General features: G+C 37.5%; 1 protein-coding gene across 4 annotated transcripts in view; it reads right to left on the bottom strand.

Annotated features, from left to right (window-relative positions):
- Window positions 1–1,587: 1,587 nt before the first annotated feature.
- Window positions 1,588–20,248, bottom strand: part of PDE4D (phosphodiesterase 4D) — a 1,110,805-nt gene continuing 1,092,144 nt past the window's right edge. For all 4 annotated transcript variants that reach the window (XM_081131077.1, XM_081131078.1, XM_081131080.1 and 1 more), the window contains 9 exons: window positions 17,005–17,098; window positions 15,449–15,621; window positions 14,849–14,947; window positions 13,834–13,998; window positions 12,610–12,709; window positions 9,012–9,166; window positions 7,818–7,940; window positions 7,179–7,361; window positions 1,588–6,492 (listed from right to left, as the gene is read on the bottom strand). In XM_081131077.1, coding sequence (XP_080987203.1) covers window positions 6,079–6,492; window positions 7,179–7,361; window positions 7,818–7,940; window positions 9,012–9,166; window positions 12,610–12,709; window positions 13,834–13,998; window positions 14,849–14,947; window positions 15,449–15,621; window positions 17,005–17,098 — 1,506 coding nt within the window. In that variant the 3' untranslated portion in view covers window positions 1,588–6,078. The remainder of the gene's footprint in view (window positions 6,493–7,178; window positions 7,362–7,817; window positions 7,941–9,011; window positions 9,167–12,609; window positions 12,710–13,833; window positions 13,999–14,848; window positions 14,948–15,448; window positions 15,622–17,004; window positions 17,099–20,248) is intronic.

Here is a 20,248-nt window from a genome sequence, read left to right as displayed (position 1 = left end):
TATATTAATTTAAGTAACTTTAAACACCTTGCTGACCAAAGTAGCCAGCTGCTGGGAGAGTTCTGGCTTGAAACAGCTGGTTATCAGGCGTTAAACTAAGCGACTTACACTGTGGTCATAACTTGTGCAGTTTGAGGTGCGACGGCAAAACCAGCACCAATTTCTTTTTCCTTCATCACAGCTTCACAGATTTGTTCTTGCCGTAGCTCTCCGCAACCTCAGCACATGACTTTTTTCTTTCCTTATTAGGTTAAGAACTTTCACCTTTTCACTTAATGGAAGCACTTTCCGGCTTCTCCTTGGCATATCCGAATCGCCAGTGTTGCTGCTCATGCGCTCTGGGGCCGCTATTAAGTCAAATGAGGGGGGGAGGGTCCTTGACCACAAGCAGCGCGACACCTCAGACGGCCGCTCGACGACTAAGGCGGGGAGGGGCCGTAGCGGAGACGCGATTCACGTCCGGGGGGCGGGGCTGAGCAGGACTCGCGAGATTTCAACACGCTCCTCAGAGCGGTGCGCGATGTAAAGCTCAGGAATTGCTCATTTCTGGGATTTTCCATCTAACCCTTTCACACTGCAGTTGACCGCAGGTACCTGAAACTGCAGAAAGCAAAATCTCAAATAAGGGGGGGACTAATGTATACTTATTCTAGTAGTTAAGGTTCGGGGATTATCTGCGTAGCAAACTTTTGCTGATTAAGACCCTGGAATGTCTTATCAGATTGCATTATATCCAGTATGGATTTGGTGGCTTTACTTGACAAATATTAAGCACCTACTGTGTGCCAGGCATAGTTTCAGGTGTGAGGCCTACGCCAGTGAGCAGACACTAAACGAACAGGTGTGTGTGCCTACTTGTGATAAGCACCACGCGGGAAATAAAGCAGCGGAAGGCGGGAGTGGCGGGGCGGGGGTGCTTTCCTTCCGTTTCTCCAGAGGTCTCGCTTTCACCGGTACTCAGGGCCTCAGCAGGTGAAGTTCCCTTTCCTGGGTCCCCTCCTCTTCCTCTTAACGCCCCCTTTTGCTTGGTTTCCTCTCCCTGTTCTGCACAGCTCAGCCCCAACTCAGTTCCTTAGGGAAGCCTCTGGCCTCCGGAGGGGAGCAAGTTCAGGTTCCCCTGAGCAGCACCACCGAGCTGCTGAGCACAGTGGGCGGCCTGTGGGTGAAGTCGTTGAATGCCTCGGTCCCCTCAGACTAAGTTCAGGGAAGCAGCTGTGCGCCTTCCTCGCAGCTGAGTCGGTAGAACCTTGCAGTTTTCAGGGTAGCTACCCAACAAATGCATGCTGGATGTCTGAGTGACTTTCAGTGTACCAGAGGATCCAATTACACAGAGAAGTCCCCTTCCCAAGCCTGCTTACAAAATACTGTGCTTTATCTTGTAGGGCATTTAAATAACTTTGGCAATTATTTTTAATAGAAAGATTAATCTGAGTAATTTTGTTTCATTTGATTATGAATATCAATACTAGCTCATGATGTCACTATCTTCCACTGTAACAATCTTCACTACTCTTTGAAACCTGTTCTGAGCTACACTTTTACATAAATCATCTTTTATTTGTAAAAGATTGAGTCATAAATAGGCAGAATCAACCCATGCTTTTATTTTCATTGCATATAAAAATTTCATATGAAGGTATTGATGTACAGTACTATCCCCATGGGCTGTAAGAGAGGCTAAGAAACCACTAAAAGAATCATCATTTGTAATGCTCACACACAATTTACCACTCTGAAAACAGTATCTAAGGAAATAAAATAAAAAACAACTAAAACCAATAAGGATGTGTTTTTGTAATTATAGTGTCCCCTTTGTACTGTTTAAAACAAAAGTAATCAAATTCCTTTGGGCCAGGGCTGCTAAAATCTACAGTTTGTGTCAAAAAAATAAAACAAAACAACAAATAGGAGGCTCATTTTTCCTAAAAAAAAGAATCTCTCCTTTCACTAAGTCATGTTTTCTGAGGGCTGGGCAGCAGTAGGAGGTTTCCACAGCATCCACTGTGAAGTTTTCATAGCTTTTGGGAGCTATTTGTGAAAGGTTACATTTAAAATTCGAAAGCAATATAAGTTTTGCAGAAACAAATTCTAGAGAATGGTAAATCCTTTATGCTATGTCAACTGGTATAAAAAATGTATATCATACATACTTACATATAAAAAAATTTGGTTGATTTTAGTTGAAGAAAATTTCCAGGGTTAAAAAAATGACCTTTTTTTATTATATATTCTCTTAATATGACAGGAAGAGAATGAATAGATGACTAACCAGCATGTGTGAGACCTTTGGCTCTAGTTTCAAATCAAGTTCATTTGCCTATGTGCTCTAGAAGCCAAAGATACTTTTTATAATCACTGCACAAGAATATATTTTCCCAGTAGTGTCTGAAAGTAGAAAACAAATGTAACTAACTCAAGTAGCTCCTAATCAACAGATGGGGAAAACCATCATCATATAGGCAATGATGCTTCGTGGAAAGAAGTCCTTAAGCTTGTATCTCAAAAGGGTCCCAGAATCTTCCAGAGGGTGTTTATGGTTTTGTAAAATCCAGCTATTGCCAGAAAACCAATTGATTCAAAGCTCAGATGTAAAATGCCCAGCCCTAGCCTCACCATAACCTTACTTTCAAATGCAGCAAAACAGAAGAAAATATTGGTTAAAGTTAAGGCACAGCCCTGGGACCAAAGACCTGCAGCTATGTTTTTTAAATTTATATATCTTTATGTATTTTATAGTTTTTCTTGAATTTTCCATAAACAAGCTCTAAGGTGACAAGACTATATTACAGGAAAAAAGAAAATGTACAAGGAGTATGTATACACACCATTCATTCTCTCACCAAGAGTTTCCAAATATATCAACACCATCCCATCATGGGATGATGTTTTAATAAGAACCGATAATTTACAATTAACATTACAGTATGTACATTACAATAAATACATGGTTGTAAACAGACAAACAAGACTGTATTACAGGTAAGGTCATTTGGTGAGAAAAAAATGCATGGCACAAAAAAAATAAATAATGCATTCAAAAATTATCATAAAGCTTTCTGTGAAATCCATTTCATTCAAGTTTTTTTTTCTCCTTATCTGCAATTGGTTCTATCTACATTATTTTCTTGTGAATTTTAAGTGATGTAAAAAGAAAGTAAAATTAAAACAGCATTATTATGTTTAGTAACTTGCAAGCTGAAATGTACTGGTTTTATACAAACTTGGACATCTTTTCCCCATACAGTACCCAGATATTGCATTTTCCTATGGTATTTTAGGAAATGTAAAGCCACTTGTGAAAGGATGTTATCTTTAAAGCGGTGTATGATTCTGAAGCACACTTGGGCAAGAGAGAAGGAGAGAAAGGAGGGAGGGAGGCGATAAGCAGGTCGTACAGTGCATTAGTCCCTGTCTCTTGGATATTACGCATTTTCTACAATTTGATTGTCAATCAGTGGGTATCTTCACAACATGTGACCATTAAAAACCGACAAACTGGAAAAAAAAAAAAAAAGCCTCTCTTTTTTAGTGCAGTTACAAACCCTTTCAGGTCTGGATTTGTTTGTGACATATTGCTGCTTAAAAATTTTTTTTTTCATTATTAAGATTCTAGGCACTCTGTGGGGGAAATACCAAGTATTAGGGAGAGGAGGGAATGGGACTATTTTGGAAAAAGGAATAAACCCTAGATTTTTTGCCTTTTCTTCTACACCTTCATCAGGGATACATGAAATTAAAACAGAAACAAGTTTCCAAGAGTTCTTGTGAAACCATTTGGACAAATACAGGACTTTATTTGAAAGATTACTGCCTGATCTGTACAGGGAAAGGAGGGTGGAAATCTGATCATTAATTAACTGATTCCTGTTCTCTGTGTAAAAGATCAGAACTACGTAAGTTTTCCATCAGCGGATCTCAGGGGATTAAAACAGCCATCTTCAGCCTGGGTCATTTTTCTGGCTGGTGACTTAGTTACTAATCCCCAGAAGGCTCCCTGTGACATCCCAAGTATAAATGTTTTTCAGGGTTACACCTTTTCTTAACTGTTTTATTTATTTTCCATTTAGTCAGATACCCCCTTTAGTTCTATGTCAATTCTTGGATATCAATGTGAAAAATGATTCTTTGGGTTCCAAACCCTTTACAGAGAAGGTGAACACTTTGTTAAGAGCTGAAATGGGAAGAAAGTCCTAAGTAAATAAATGCCTCAAGATGCCAACTGATGGTAAATACTGGGAATCAATCTCTAGAGTTGTAATAGATTTCCTGGTGCTAAATTCAGCCAAGAATGATCTCTTAATTTTTAATTTCAGCATAATCGCCTTACCCAACCCAGTATTTTAGGAGGGTGTTACATTAGCAAACCTCTGGTGCTAGTGGCATCATCAACTTCTTTCCCTCAGGATGTTTAGAGAAGCTCTCCTCTATAAGACATATTTATGAACCAGTGATAACTGATAAAGCAATTCCTTCATGTTACGTGCCTGTCCATTAAGGAAGGGTAGTTGCTACACTTAAAATCACTTCTTAAGATTATTCCTTATATAGTTCTTAATCCCATGGTAAAATCATAGAAACAAATACACATTAGTTGTACTGGTGTTTGTTAATATATTCTGCTAATATTGTTAAAACTGCCTAACTAGCCGTTAACTTTTCTCTGTAAATCAAGAGTAAAACCTAGTCATTCTACATGACCTCACAGTAGAAATGAATGCTAACTCTAACCTGACTACCTGTTTCATCAATCAAAATGGCAATGATATATTCAATAAGACCCTATCTAGTGAAGGTGGACAGAGGTTCAAACACACAATAACAGAGCAGCACAGGGGGTAAAAGTTTTTCTTACTATAAGTGACTGTGGAAACAAAAAAAATGAGCACAGCATATGTGGGTTATTACAAAGACATGCACGTGTGAAATGAGGATCTACTGACATAAGCAAAACGTTATCAGAAGACACTAAGTAGCAAAAATATCTAAAAAAGACTGACCACTTTAGCTACTGGGTATTTATATATCTTTCACTTGCTTCAGACAACACCAACTGATGATCGAGTGTCCATGAGGCTTAAGACACATTAGAAAGAACGCACACCAAAGTATTACTGGACAAATACTCACTTTGCACACCATGAAGGAAAACAGTGGAAAGCAACTCTGCTTATCTGAAAAGGTGAAGCAAAAAGCAAAGTAAACGAAGACCTACAAAAAGTGTTTCCTGCAACATAAAATTTGTTTTTGTTTTAAAATATGGAAGTCATTGGTATATAAAACAAGGAATCACTACAAATCAGTTAATTGCTATGAACTATATAAGGTGCAAGTAAAATTCGTAAATTAGATTTATCCAGTGTAGCACAGATTTGTACTGAAAACTTGCAAGTTACTCCTTAGAAAAAAATAACCAGTGGCAGATGAAGTTCTGAACATAGTTTTTTAAATATAATACCTCAATACATTTAATAATAAAAGTAAGCTCTACAAAAAATCTGTTTTACATATCATACAAAATGTAGAGGTCAGTGCAGCTCACTGAACCACACTATTCAGTCATGTATCAGGAAGACTTGAAATTAGAAAATTATGCAATTTCTGTGGCTCATCTTCCTCCTGGTAACAGATTCACGCCGTGTCCTGTTCCTGACCCATGTGCTGCTTCATTCATTAGTTCACGCTGTCTGGGTAATGCCTTCTTTCTGCTGAAAATATTGCAAACCAATAAAAAGAAAAGAAACCTCAAGTCATATCAACTTTTGGGCTGCCTGATGAGCCACAGTCTCTTGGAAACATTTTGGAATTGGTTTTCTCTGCTTTGTCAGCTCTACCAAGCTGAAATCTTGTTAAAATGCTGTTCATGAAGATGTCCCCCTTGCTCTGATGACACAGAGGTGAAAAAACTGGTTACAATATTCCTGAGCGCCAGACTGAGTAGTCAAGGTCAGTTTTATTCAACAAACGTCCTGGCAGATGACAGTGAGGTGTGACCATGGTTGTGGCATGTGACATGCACTTTGGAAACAACTTTTCTACTTTAAAAAAAAAAAAAAAAAAGGCGTGAAGTCTTCTGCACTGTTACGTGTCAGGAGAATGATCATCTATCACACAGGCTTCGGGCTGGCTTTCTTCTTCCCCTACTGCATCTTCCTCGACCTGCTCATCAAGGGGAATTTCGGTCGACTCCGAGTCTTGAGTACAGAGAGTCTTGGAGTCACTGCAGCTAGTGTCTTCTTCCACTTGACTTCCACTGTCCTTTTCAGTGTCTGACTCGCCATCCTCCTCTAAAGTGAGTTCAAACTGGAACTTCTCGGTCTGACCCTGCCGGCCCTCCTCCTGGTCATCAGGTGCCGGGGAGGGGCTCTGAGGAATTGTGCTCTGGTACCATTCACGATTGTCCTCCAAAGTGTCCAAAATGTCCTGGGCATCAGGATGTACAAGGTCTGCCCACGTCTCCCAGAGAGGATGAACGATATAGTCTATGAAGCCCACCTAGTTAGAAAGAAACCCAGTGTGAGTACAGCGCTTGGGACAAAGAAATAATAGAACAGGGAGATCCCACAAACACATCTAATTTATATCAACTTATATATACAATATAGAATTTAAATAAAAATATATAAAATATAACAGGGCCTGCAAATACAACACAGAACAGAAGACTACTAACTTTACTTTGGTAAAAGAGTCACTATTTTAGGCAGCAAGCCATATAAACGTGTTGTTACTATCTGGTGATTAGTTTCTAGAACTTTTTACAACATAAAAATTCTAAAGCTGTTTATATGCTAGGGCTTGGCCTGAGGCCTGGATTTCATTTTAGAATAGGCAATTTATAAATGAATCGAGATAATTAAAATAATGCCATGTATCCATATGAATTCATCTAACTGAATTTACTTATAAATTCAGATAAATTGTTTCTATACCTATGAAAAGACTGTGAATATAGACATTAATGAATATAATGCCGCAAGAACATATAAATGACTATATGAATATAAATCATAAGAATAAAACAAGTTTTTTGGCTTATAAACACTAATGTGCAACTGAGCTTGTAAAAATAAAGGACTTGTAAAAAAATCACTAAAATACTGTGTGATGTGCATACAATGGAATCAAATGTTCAAGTTGTTGTTCTGTTGTCTCTGAAAGCTTTCTGCTTAAGGCATCACCTGTGATTTTTCCACAGATGCATTGTGCTTGTCACACATGGGACTTATCTCCATGCCCCGCTCCCTCTCTCGGTCTCCTTGGCGGAAGAACTCCTCCATTATGCGGTCGGTCCACTGGCGGTACAGCTGCAGAGGCTTTGTTGGGTTGCTCAGGTCTGCACAATGCACCATATTCTGGAGGACCTAAAAGAGACAAATGCTTCCTCTACTCAGCACCTGCTCCTTTTTTACTAGAAATTCACATTAAATGACTGCAACACTTAAAAATACACGTAGTGTAAGATTCATTTCAAACAGCTCAACCATGATGTGTCTTGTGTGTGGTTCACACTTATATTAATAGTCTCAAATTATGCCACCTCTACCGAATCTAAATATCAAGAGGAACTATTTATGCACATGGCTGATTAAATTCAGAGCTGCTTAAGTGGCTGTTTTTGTGGGATGTTAAGAGTTTTGCGGGTTTTTTTAAAAAATGCATATGCAAATGACAAGACCGATCTGGTTAATTCTCAAGATTAAGAATTTGGATAAAAATCCTGCTTATAATTACTAAAAGCACAATTTGGGAGAAAGGAGATGTAAATCTTTTCAAAGCTAGACACACAGACACACGTGAAAATTCAAGTCGTGCTTTACCTGAATCCTGTCAGAATAATTATCAAGAAGAAGAACTCCAGAGCTGGTCACTTTCTTAGTTTCAACCATAGTTTTCAAATCAGCCAGTAAGTTCATGTGTTTTGACATGTCTGTTGCAAGTACCTTAATGGCAAAGAGTATTTTATTAAGTAAAAAAGTCCAAAGAATTTGCAAATAAAAATATTATGCAGAATGTGGGAAGAAATGGGAAACCACCATGTCATTTAACAGCAGAGTATGGAAATTCTTTACTACTTCTAGGGGCAGAGTCCTTTCCCCTTTGTTGTCAATTTTTCTGGAAGCCCAGATACACGTGTGCAACATACAGAAACATTAGGCAGTGATAACCACTTTTATGATGAAAAAGAGAGAAAAAGGTATATCCATGGTTAGGACATCATCACATATTTTTTCCATCCCTTGGACTAGAAAGTGGTTATTGAGTGATAATGAACTGATTTAAGATTGCTCAGAGTACTTCAGAAACAGACTATTCTGGGCAATTTTCTGCTTATCTAAGACAGATAGTTCTTTTCTTTGTATATACAAAGCTTAATAGAATACATTTTTGATAACCAGAGATTTTTCTGTGTCTCATAATCACCGTGAATAATATGCATAGAGAAAATATTAAAGTCACGGATGTGTTCTCAATGGCACTCTGATGGAGATTCCCCTCTACCCCCCACTTTTTGAATGGAAAAAATTCGAGCTATGGCTAGCACCCTCTGCTCTGGTCAGTCATCTTTCTCTGCCCGTCACCAGATCAGAAGAGTTCCGAAAATAAAACTGGAGTAATGATGGTATGCTGTCATTATTCTTTTTAATAAATTTTTATTTGATTGATTTTAGAGAGACAGAAAGGGAGAGAGAGGGACTTATTTGTTGCACCATTTATTTATGCATTCACTGGTTGATTCTTGTATGTGCACTGACAGGGGATTGAACCCACAACCTTGGTGTATTGCAATGACACTCTAACCAATAGAGCTACCCATCATTCTCAACTTCAGACTGCTAGAAGTAGAAAACCTATTGCAGAACGTCACTGCCAGCAGCAGGGGCGGCTTCTCAAACATAAAGGGCAACAACAGGTTTTGGAATATATAGTTCCTTTCATCTAACACTCATTCTTCTTCTTATCTTTTAAAACAGTCTGCATCACAGTTCTCCTTGCTTTTATCAGTTACTTACAATGTCAATGACCATTTTCCTTAATGATTGTCTTTGCTTTTTGGTCAAGTTCTGGAAAATGTCACAGTTTTCTTCTTGAAGCAGCTTAAAGCCCACGGCCAAATGATGATTCTCCAAGACAGAAGAATCATTGTACATCAAGGCAAGTTCAGAATCTTAAAAAAGAAAGACAAGAGATAAGATTAGCAAAGCCATTCATTCTTAGTTTATCTTACTCTTCATATTCTGAGATGCGTTTGGTTTAGGATTCAATTTTCCCTAAACATCTCTGCTGGCCTTACCAATACATGACAACACCAAGGAGAGAATGTACTAGTTAATGTAACAGTGGAAAGAGCACTGGATCTTGGGAGTGAATTCTAATGCGGCTACCATGTGGCAAGTCATTTCACCCTGCAGGCATCAGCTTTCTCTTTTTTAAAATGAAAGAAGAACTGGAACAGATGAATTTCAACCTCCCCTCCAGATCTGCCATGAGTCGCTCCATAAATTCAGGAGAATATGACATTATTCTTAATATTTGCAACATGTCCAAAGCATAAGGTGTTACATTCCTGATAACTGTGCATCGCCTGCCCAACAATGTATATAATGTAAGGATCATGTGACTTAAGATTGTTTGTACTCAGAGAGGGTACAAGAATAGTTTGGAACACAAAAAATAATAGATTTGTTCATGCTGCTCTTATTTTCATCCACAGTATAGCTTTGAAAGTAGAGGCTTTATGCATTTTTCCATTTCCTTTTCCAAGTACCGTGGCAGTCACTACACACGTGTATTGCGCTTTCTACCTGTGCACTCTGGCTTCACGCAGAGGTGGAGGTCAGGCTGCCTACATAACTGCACAGTAAAGATTCTGCTGCTCTCTCACACTGCCCTGGACCTGTGTATTTTAGGCAGTGAGAGGTCCTGCTTCTTTACTAGTTCCTGTAAACATCTCACAGACCCAGATCTATAAAATAGTCATTAAAAAAACTGATGCTTTAATCTGTTTCCACTTATGTCCTTGTAAAGACTAAAAGTGCATGTGTTTGATTTTTGTACTGACTAATGTACATAAAATATATGTGGAAATATATATTCTTTTCTAAGAAAAAAATATCCAATACTACTCAATGAATATTTTAAATGAGCTAGGGAGGAGAAGTGAGGTTCTACTGTGAAAGCTATGATTGCATTAGTACTATAGAAATAGGAATTTACGCACTGAAATTTTTTGCTCCCAACTACAGAGATGTCCAGAGTACCAGGCAGTGCATATGTATGGCATTATTGTCTTTATTTGGATAAAGCAATAGTGTTCATGTTTTAAAGGTCAGTATCTGGTCAACCTGACTTTTAAACAGCCTATAAAAGCATCTAACTATGAATATTTATCTATAGATAAACTTATAGAAATCAAAAATTTTAAACTAATAAAGGATCTTAGCACATGATATTATTGTTTCTATAGTAGAACCATATTGAAGAACCTATACTGAAAATAAGGTGTAACGTTTTCTGAGTGGAGGGATATTGCCTAATTAATCTATTACAGTTCTTCTAAGGGAGCAAATAAGCATGTAGATAATGGCATTAACAGAAGAAATGACTCAGGCTTATAAAAATCCATATGCCCTGTGAAGAAAGAGGAAAGAAATTCAGGCAATTGAGCCTGCAGAGTAAAAGACGAGGAGCTGCCCGGCTGGCATGGCTCAGCGGTTGAGCATCGACCTAGGGTCCAGGAGATCGAGGTTCGATTCCCAGTCAGGGCACATGCTCAAGTTGCTGGCTCAATCCCCAGCAGAGGGTGTGAAGGAGGCAGCCGATCGGTGACTCTCATCATTGATGTTTCTATCTCTCCCTTCCTTTCTCTGAAATCAATAAAATATACTAAAAAAAAAAAAAAAAGATGAGGAGCTGTTACTTTACTAAAGAGGCTGTGGTATGAATGTTGAAACAAAGAACCTGCATTCTACTCAAGGTAAGGCTGGCCTTTCCCAGAGAGGGTTGTCTAGGAGCCCTCACCAAGCCTGTCTAGGAAAGCAGTTAACTCCTGACGTTTAACATGAGTCCAAACTGGTCAGAAAGGCCATGAAACGATTCCTTATTATATGGGTGGGCCTCTACTGCCTCTCCAATTTCTGTGCATAGCAATCAAAATAATAAATGAGAACAGGCTAAGGAAAAGTATCAGGGTACACTGCACTATATGACCTCCCTGTTCTCAGAAAGTACAGTCGATCCTAACCACTGATAACAATGCAAATTCATGAAGATGCATCTAATGTGTATGACTATTTATGTGTTAATATTTAGTTATGCTTTGATGGTTCCTGAAGGCACTCTATCATAGGGTCTTAGAAGGTAGCTGGAATATGAAATGTTATCCTTGGATAATGTAATCTTGGATAAATAAGTTAATACACCAAACTTCTAAAATGTACTTGGCTAGCCACATATTTTGGGAAATCCATGACTTTCCCAATCTTCCTATATATGAGTGAGTCACTAAAGTGCACACTTATAGGGTAGTCAGAGGCCATTCAAAGATACAAAAACAGATCTAAATATTCTAAAGATCTGAGTTAAATCTCTCAAAGCCATGCTACATTTAAAACCTTTTAAATCTGGCTGCAGCAAAGGACAGGAAATGGAAGTTGAATGCAGGAGACTACTAGAGCTAGATTGCTATAGGGCATGAGAAGGCTGTTATCCACAAACTCATGGCAAAAAAAAGTAATGCTCTTAACAAATAAGGAAATTTTTTTCTTTTTAACAGCTTTGCATTTATTTTTTTGTATATTGCCCAGCTGGCGTGGCTCAATGGTTGAGCATTGACCTAGGATCCAGGAGACCACAGTTTGATTCCCAATCAGGGCACAAGTCCGCATTGTGGGCTTGATCCCCAGTAGGGCATTTAAATCATTTACCAATTAACTTAAGTAACAAAGGAATAGAATTTCTGTAAAGCTAAAACCTCCTTGCAAAGGCCTAGCTCCAGCACTACCTAAATATTCCCTCCAGAGGCTTTATGTGCAGCGGTGTGTCAGAGATGCCCCATATTGAACAGTCTCCGCCACGCCTTATATTTCCAAATTCAGCGATGACTTCTTATTTGATGAAATGTCACCCACCAGTGAGAAAAAAATTTAATGGTTAAAAAATACTAAAAAGAGAAGTTCCTGCTGCCCTTATTAGGAGATTCACATAGGAACGAGCAGGGCTGGGCATGGTGGAGAGGAAAGGAGCAGTTCCAGCCTCTGAAAAGTGAGGACGGGTTAACATTAATGCTGATAAGTTTTTTTCTTTAATATAAAACACAGGGGCAATATAACTGCCAGCTTTTACTTGGATTACCTTTGTGCACTAACATGACAACACATTATTTCTGTAGAAGTACTGCAATGAATGTTGTTCAAACAGCTTGTGCCTCATGGGATACAATAATCATCTTCAGAAGTAAATTACATTAAGACACACTCTTGTTAAAATGCTGACTTACACATCTCAAAAGAACTTTATGGTCCTGGGAACACCCCCAAGTATATAAAGATCCTCACTCTAAAGTGTACAAAGAAATACTACCTTCTGCAAAAATAAATGAACTTGACTCACTTGTATTGATCAGAAACTGATTTGACACACCAGGATGATCTACGTCATGTATTGCACTGGCAAAAATTGCTGCAAGAATCTCCAAATCTGTAAACACAGCCTGGAAAATCAGACAATATAGATAACATCACTGTTCTGTAATAACACAAATTAAGGTTTAAACAAATGGGAACTTACTGCCTAGAAATTGATGGAAAACTAAATGAAATTTCAAAATATATTATCCAAGTATATCAGGAAGAGTATTCCTTCCGATAATGAGTTACTCATGAACTTTGTAAGTGTAATCTTGGAAAAAAATATTTTACCTAATATTATTACAACTTATGATCAAAACTCTCCCATTGATTATGTATTTTTAATTATTACAAAAGGAGTATCTGAGATTATTTTTTAAAGAAAATAATGAACAATTCTTTTCTTTCTTTCAAACCAGGGTTTTTCAACTTCAGCAGAATTCACATTTTGAGCCAGATGATCTTTGTTATGAAAAGTAGTCTGTGTTCTGAAGGATTTTTAGCAGAATCCCTGGCCTTTACCCATGAGATGTCAGTAGCACGTACCACCCCCCAGTCATGACAGCCAAAAATGTCTCCACTTATTGCCAAATGCCCCTGGAGGGTGGGAGGAGAAGGAAAGGACAGGAATCACTCCCAGCTGGGAACCACTCACTCAAATGATGAGGTATTGACATAGTTTTATAATGAAAACAATCTGAACTATAAAATATATTAGCAAATAAGAAACTTCCCCCAAATGACTAAGGAAATAAAATTGCTTAAATAAACATTTAATGAAACAACTTCTTAGGATTTGGTAAAATTAAAGGGTTTCCTTCTAATCAACTCTATGAAAAATATCAATGCATTCTTATATTTTAAAATAATAATCCTTTGAACTATAAATGCAAAAGCCATCAGACTAAATTCCAGAAAAACAAACAAACTAAAATGAAATAAGCCAGACAGATGTGCTTTAAGGACTGTCCATTAGATCACTTCAAGGAAGCAGTGTCATAAACAGATAAATTCCTAAATCGCTCATCAACTTTCACAGGCAAAATCATCAAGGCCTATTTATTTACCACCACATCTTTCCCTTTATAACTCAATATACTTCCAATGAAGCCAATTATTTTCTGCACTGCATACCCTTTAGTATAAAAGTTTAAGAGGCCTTTATGAGTGGTAAGCTAGTTTCTCAAAGTTTTATAACCAGATTTACCTCCAAAGCAGGTGTAGATAACAGCACATGCGTCGACTGGACCACATCTGCAGCATGAATATTGTTGTGGTAGGCCACGTCCGCATGGTAATGGTCTTCCAGGGTCATAAGGTAAGTAATTAAAGTGTCTACTGGAATTTTGAATGTTTTTAATAAATCCCGTTCCTGTGGGAAAAGAAAGCCTCTTAACATTTTGTCCTTATATAAAAAGATTTTCCATAGAGTGTGTTAACCAAAAAAAAAACCACCCCCAGAAATAGAAATAGCACTCTGATGTCTAGTGAGGAAAATGGAAATCTTTGGGATGATCCAGGGATCTCAGGAATAAAACCAGAGTTGAGTTGCCCTCCTGAAGCCCAACAGTGCTTGACCCAAGATGTATGGTGTGAGGAATGAGCTGCCAGTTACAAAAGTGTCTGTGTCCCAAGATCATGAAGTCAGCCTCAGTCTAGTGCCACTGACTCAGCCACTAGATCACACCAATTAAAATGCAACATCTTTTCTAGGGCTGGAATCTACTGTTCCAGTCCTGGGGTATCAATGGCCTCAACTCCTCATTTAAATCCCAACCCTGTGCTGGGACAAAAGGAGCTCAACTAGAATAAGAAGCCAACATGGAGAAGAGAGCAGCACACAAAACAGTGAAGAAATTACAACCCAAGATTAATCAGCAGGGGGCGGATTCATTTTTTATGGTCAGTACTCCATTCTCTGTGAGTCAGGGTCATATGGATGATTTTTTACACTATTATTTTAACGAATCACTTCAATTTTCCCATGTCATATCTTTTCCTTAAATGGAAACAAATTAACAACACTGGTTTATTTCTAATTTTCCCACACTTCAACCTTTCTGTATTCTTGTTAGAGCCGAGGTAAAGGGGCAAATAAGAAAAAAAGTACAAAATACGCAAAAAAGGGTGAGTAGTGAAGAAGATAAGATACACGCACAATTCACAGGCTGGACATTAAGTCACAGAATGAAAAGAAAGGGGATAGCACTTAGCTGCGTTACCTGAAAGATGGTGTGCATGATAACAGTCAGAGGCCGGTTACCAGACAGCTCTGCTATTCTAAACACATGAAGACCCCATTTGTTCACTTCTTCTAGTTCCTGGGTTAAAGAGAGATGGAAAAAATTAGAAACCAGAGGTAGAGCATGAAACAATGAACATATTCGTTTAAAAATTACTGACTTTTACTGAATAGTATTGCTTAACCTCATGCCTTTGACGATCCAACATATTTACAGATTTTCAACATAAATTTCAAAGCATTTCTTCAATAGATAAAATCCATTCACAAAAAACCTTAACTGTTCTCCTAAAACTGGAAGATATAATAGATTTCTAATTCTTCAAGGTTAAACAATCAAATGTGGAAGCAAAAAAAGGACAGAACGCACATCCCAAACTATCTGTGTAAATCCACGTATTAGTAAAACCGAAATAATTCAGAAAACACTTTATAAAGCGCATTCCTATCTTAAAAAACAAACAAAAAAACAAACCCCATATATTCACGAACTTGTCCACCTACTGAAAGAGAGGGAATGAAAATTCATCCAGGGGCACTGCGGTGCATTCCCGATCATGGTCCTTGAAGCGGCTCTTACCTTGGCAAGGACGTCTTCCTGTTCGGTTTTCACGCCGAACCTGGGGATGCTGGCGTTGGTCAGACTTGAGCTGTGCGTCAGCTTCCTGACCCCGCTGATCTGGGACATCGGCCTCTTCTTTTTGTCTTTTTCCTTCTGAGTTGGGGAAGGAATTTCCACCTCATGCTGCTTGTCTTAAAAACAGAAAAAATACTCGACGTTTACCATTGATTCCACCTGGGGTGTGTTTTTTTTTTTTTTTAAAGCATACCATATGTACTGGACAGGTTTTAATTTATCATTATATATTCCAGGAAATATTTCCAGCAAAGCTCCTTTTACAGAAGCTGAATATTTACAACCTGATATGGACTTAATTTGATACCCCAAAATTAAGCCAATAAATCCCACTGCGAAATAATTAACATCAAACGTATTCAGTGGTTACGGCTTTGATAGAGTGTCCTAATAAATTCTTTTGAAATGCTGATCATGATAAGAGACTTGGAAAAAGCAAAACACATTGGGTGTTTCCACTGTTCGTCAACTCCATTCCCATCTATTTACTTAGTGGCTTCAAAAGTGCTCTTGTCAAGTAAGGACTCCAGTTTCAATGCTGCTTGGAAATGGGAGAAACTTTCTGCACAAATATAAGAGCAGGGTGTAAACCTGATAGCGAACTGAAGGGCATCACACTGTGGGAGTAAAAACCGCTTCTCTGAATGACTTAGATTGCTTTTGCTATTTCACATTTTCTACACTATAGTTGAGCTAGGCGTTATGATGTAACAAGGTTTTATGGGAAGCACAGCGAATCTCTAGTGATGTGATAAGTGAATATCAGCTTCACAAAAGCTGTTATTTTTCAAATAAAAGACCCAAGATGTATAAGTACATTCACCCCCTATTTCAAGGGAGTGAGGTCCTCTAACTCATCCTTGCACACAGTGTGTGTTCAATAAATGTCTGTTTAGTGGATGTGCTAGTAAGATATTCAGCAATTTTGATTTAAAAGTCAAATCAAGGGATATGTTCAAGTTGTTGACTTTCACTTATTGCATTTTTTTTTTTCTGGGAATGGGCGGTGGAAGTAGTGCCCCAGTATACCATACTCTCCACTACTGTTATCAGCAAGCTTTTCTTTAGCAACTATATTCTATCTACCTGTCTTACCAGTTTCCCAGGCATGGAGGCCATTTCTAGTTTATCATTAAATACCTAGTGCCCAGCAATGGCTGGTACTTAACAAGAATTTGTTGAATGCATGTGTAGATCTCTCTAAAAAATACATTTTACGCTTTAGTACTTTGGAAAAACTAGCAATATATAACTTTAATTCAGAAAATCCCTCAAGTCCTGAATAAAACTAAAAGATAAAAAGTGTACTTTGTCACTTTAGGTTCTAAAAGCTTAGGGGCTTAGAGGCTCAAATTACTAATATAATGAATGAAAACAAATGAAATTCATAACACTTGTTTAATTTCCAAAATTAGTTGGTGCCCTAATCCACCTTCCAAAACAAACAACTCAAAAAAAAATTAAAAACTGCACTTAAATACTTAAATTGTTATTCTCACCTAAGAATGTGTTTGATATATACTCCGACACTTGATTTCCAGACCGACTCATTTCAGAGAGATGGGTGAGCTCCCGATTAAGCATCCTTTTAAACTGAAAAACAGAAAGATAAAATAACAGAAGATGAAAACGTAAGTGAAAGAACATAAGCATATGCTAAGATACAGAAAATATGCCTAAAGAATTTTCAAATTGCCCTGACACTTTAGATCAGTGCTATATGGTAGAACTTTCTACAATGGTACAAAAATTCTATAATCTGTGCTGTTCACTGCAGTGACCACTAGCCACATGTGGCTAAAGCACTTACAATGTGGCTAGTGCAAAAGAGGAACTGAGTTTTCAATTTTATTTAATTTTAATCTAAACAGTGATATGTGGCAAGGGGCTACCATACTGGATGGAACAGATTTACACACTCGGGACATGAAGGGGAGGAAAGGGCATTTAAAAATAAGGTATTAGTATTTAGAGAAGAAAAACCCTAATTTACAGGCACATAAAAGGCTGCCACACAATAAAACATGGTACATTTAAAAAAAAATCAGTTTCTCATTAGAAAAAATGAATAGGCCCACAGGTCAGAGGTTAAAATATAGTCTTCTACCCCAAAGCAAAACCAAACTGATTTGAGAACTCTTCCATAATTATGGAGAAATAAAATGTTTAAAATAGATACTATTTAATGTTTGCTTTCTAAAGTTTTTTTTCTAAGTAGAGAGAATAAGGTTTATTGGTTCTCAGCATCTACAGAATTTACCAGTCCATTTCCCTGTCACGTTAATACAAAACAGGTCAATTTTTAATACTTCATTACTTCGCGGTTGTTTTTTCTGCTGCTGCCATGGTGCCTACTTTATCCAAAGAAACCCTGGAATTTACCCACTATGGTCTACCACACAGCATTCAAAACCAGAATTCCCAGAGATGTTATGCTTTCCCATCCATCGACTGCTTCTTAATGTCTTCTTTTGACTCCCAAAATTGCCCAGCTAGGCCTTTTAAGATACCTTAATACTTCCCTTAACACACAGAAAAATACATATTTTTTCTATATATATATATATAGAGTATACTATTAGATACTTGATCCAAAAAAGTCACATTTTATTCTAATATTTAGTTGCCTTTAAATTTCTGAATTTCACCATAAATTATCATTTAAGTCTGGGGGAAAGACAGTAGTGAGCTTATCATTTAATAATGTTTAAAATGTAATTCTAACTCAGTATTTAATCAGTTTATTAGAATTTTTAAAAAAATCTTACTTCTCTGCATAATGCATACCAAGGTGTTCTAACTCAAGATAATTTGGCAAATTACTTCCAACGTCAATCTTATTGACCATCTAGATAAGGTATAAGAATTTATCACCACAAAGCACTGAGGAAGATCAATAAAGATGTTTCAAAAGACTGCTGGATACAAGAAATGCTTATAGTATTATCCTGCAGCCCAAAATGAAGAACTGGACACACCAATACAAATTCTTCAAGTTGTTAGTTTACAGGTATAGGGAGTTTATTCTCAAACTCAGAAATATAAAGGTCACTATTTTTGTTCATGCATTTTAAAATAATTGTCTGATCATAAAATGTACATGATACAGACATCTAGAAAGCTATATAGAAAAAAAGAAAATCATGAATAGCTCCACTGCTGAGAGAACAACCACACATAATTAGCTACATTTCCTTCTATGCATTTATTTATGTTTGTATGGATGTATATTTTGAAAATTGGCATCATGCAGTATACAAAACATGGACTGCTGCTAATTTTCACTTAGAATTATATATTATGGTTCATTGGGGAACAAGTAAATTATGGGGCCTTCTAAGAATGCTTATGCCCTGACCAGGTAGCTCAGTTCATTAAAGCGTCATCCCAATATGCCCAGGGTTGCGGGTTCAATCTCTGGTCAGGGCACATACAAGAATCAACCAATGAATGCATAAATAAGTGGAACAACAAATCAATGTTTCTCTCTCTCTCCTGCTTCCTCTCTTTCTAAAATGAATTTAAAAATTAAAAACAGAATATTCATGAAGACATTTACAATTGTGTTCAAAACACTTTCTGTCCATCTTTTATAAAGTTGTAGTTTCTTGAGTAAGCTACAGACTATCAACTAATTAAATGAGCTAATAGAAAGTGTCTGGTATTTAGCTTGGCACATCATAGGTGCTCAACATTACCTGAACTCTTTCCATTGCCCTGGGCATTTTTTAGTGATGGCTGATTTTTATCATTGCAGGACAAACAGATTTAAGATCTGGATATAGTTACGCCCATAAAAAATACATATACATATCTAAATATCAACAAATAACTTAGAATATTATTCATATAGAAAATGGTCACCATGCTTCAAAAAATATAATGATAATACCATACACAAGGCCCAAAGGTAAGTCAATCCTTGCTTAACAAATACAATTTACTTTCAGAAAAAAATCATGAGGCAAAACATGTCCAAAATTAGAGTCTGTTAAACATTTAAAACATACATTTAGTGAAATATCTCTGTGACCTAAAGTTGTCCGTGCTATGAGCTAATAGTTGCTACGAAGAGCTGCCTGGTCACGACAGTCTTTTATGAGATGGGGGACTAAGAAGGATTTCAGCCACTCCCGGCCTCTCCACAGTCTATGCAGGAACCACACTGCTCACCTGCCCTCCATGCATTTCTCTCAGTGAAACTCAATGCAAACTTGGGAGGGGTGGGGAGGGTGTTTAAAAGTCAGATGGGGACCCAGTTTTCTACAGAACTACCTTCCAACTTGTAAGGAACCTGTGATGAGGGATACGTTGCTATATGCTAAAGCAGAAAAACTGCATGGTGCTTGCGGAGTCCCTACACAAATTCTTGAATTTATCTGGAAGAATATAAAGAATGAAGTATAATTTTTTTGGCAGTTTGCTTATATAAGTCATTAAAATAGCCAGTAAGTACAAGGCAAAAAATGCCAGAAAGTAATCTGTTGTACAGACAGATACATTACAGATTGTACATTCTACCAATTATTTTTGCATCATATATATATTCCCAGACTACTCTTCCACCTTTATTCAAAACTCAAAAGCATGAGGTAGAGAAATCCTTCAGTGCACACCTATCTCCCTACCAAGGCTTGTGAGGTGCTCCAAGGAAGTCAACATTTCCTTTTAATATAATTAGACAATACTTTATGCAGTCCCCTTCTTCCCAAGGGCAAGGGGAGGGGAGATCTCCCAAAGACA

Source organism: Miniopterus schreibersii (genome assembly GCF_964146895.1).
Source record: "Miniopterus schreibersii genome assembly, chromosome: 3".
Classification (NCBI taxonomy): Eukaryota; Metazoa; Chordata; class Mammalia; order Chiroptera; family Miniopteridae; genus Miniopterus; species Miniopterus schreibersii.
This window is presented reverse-complemented; position numbering and strand designations above follow the sequence as displayed.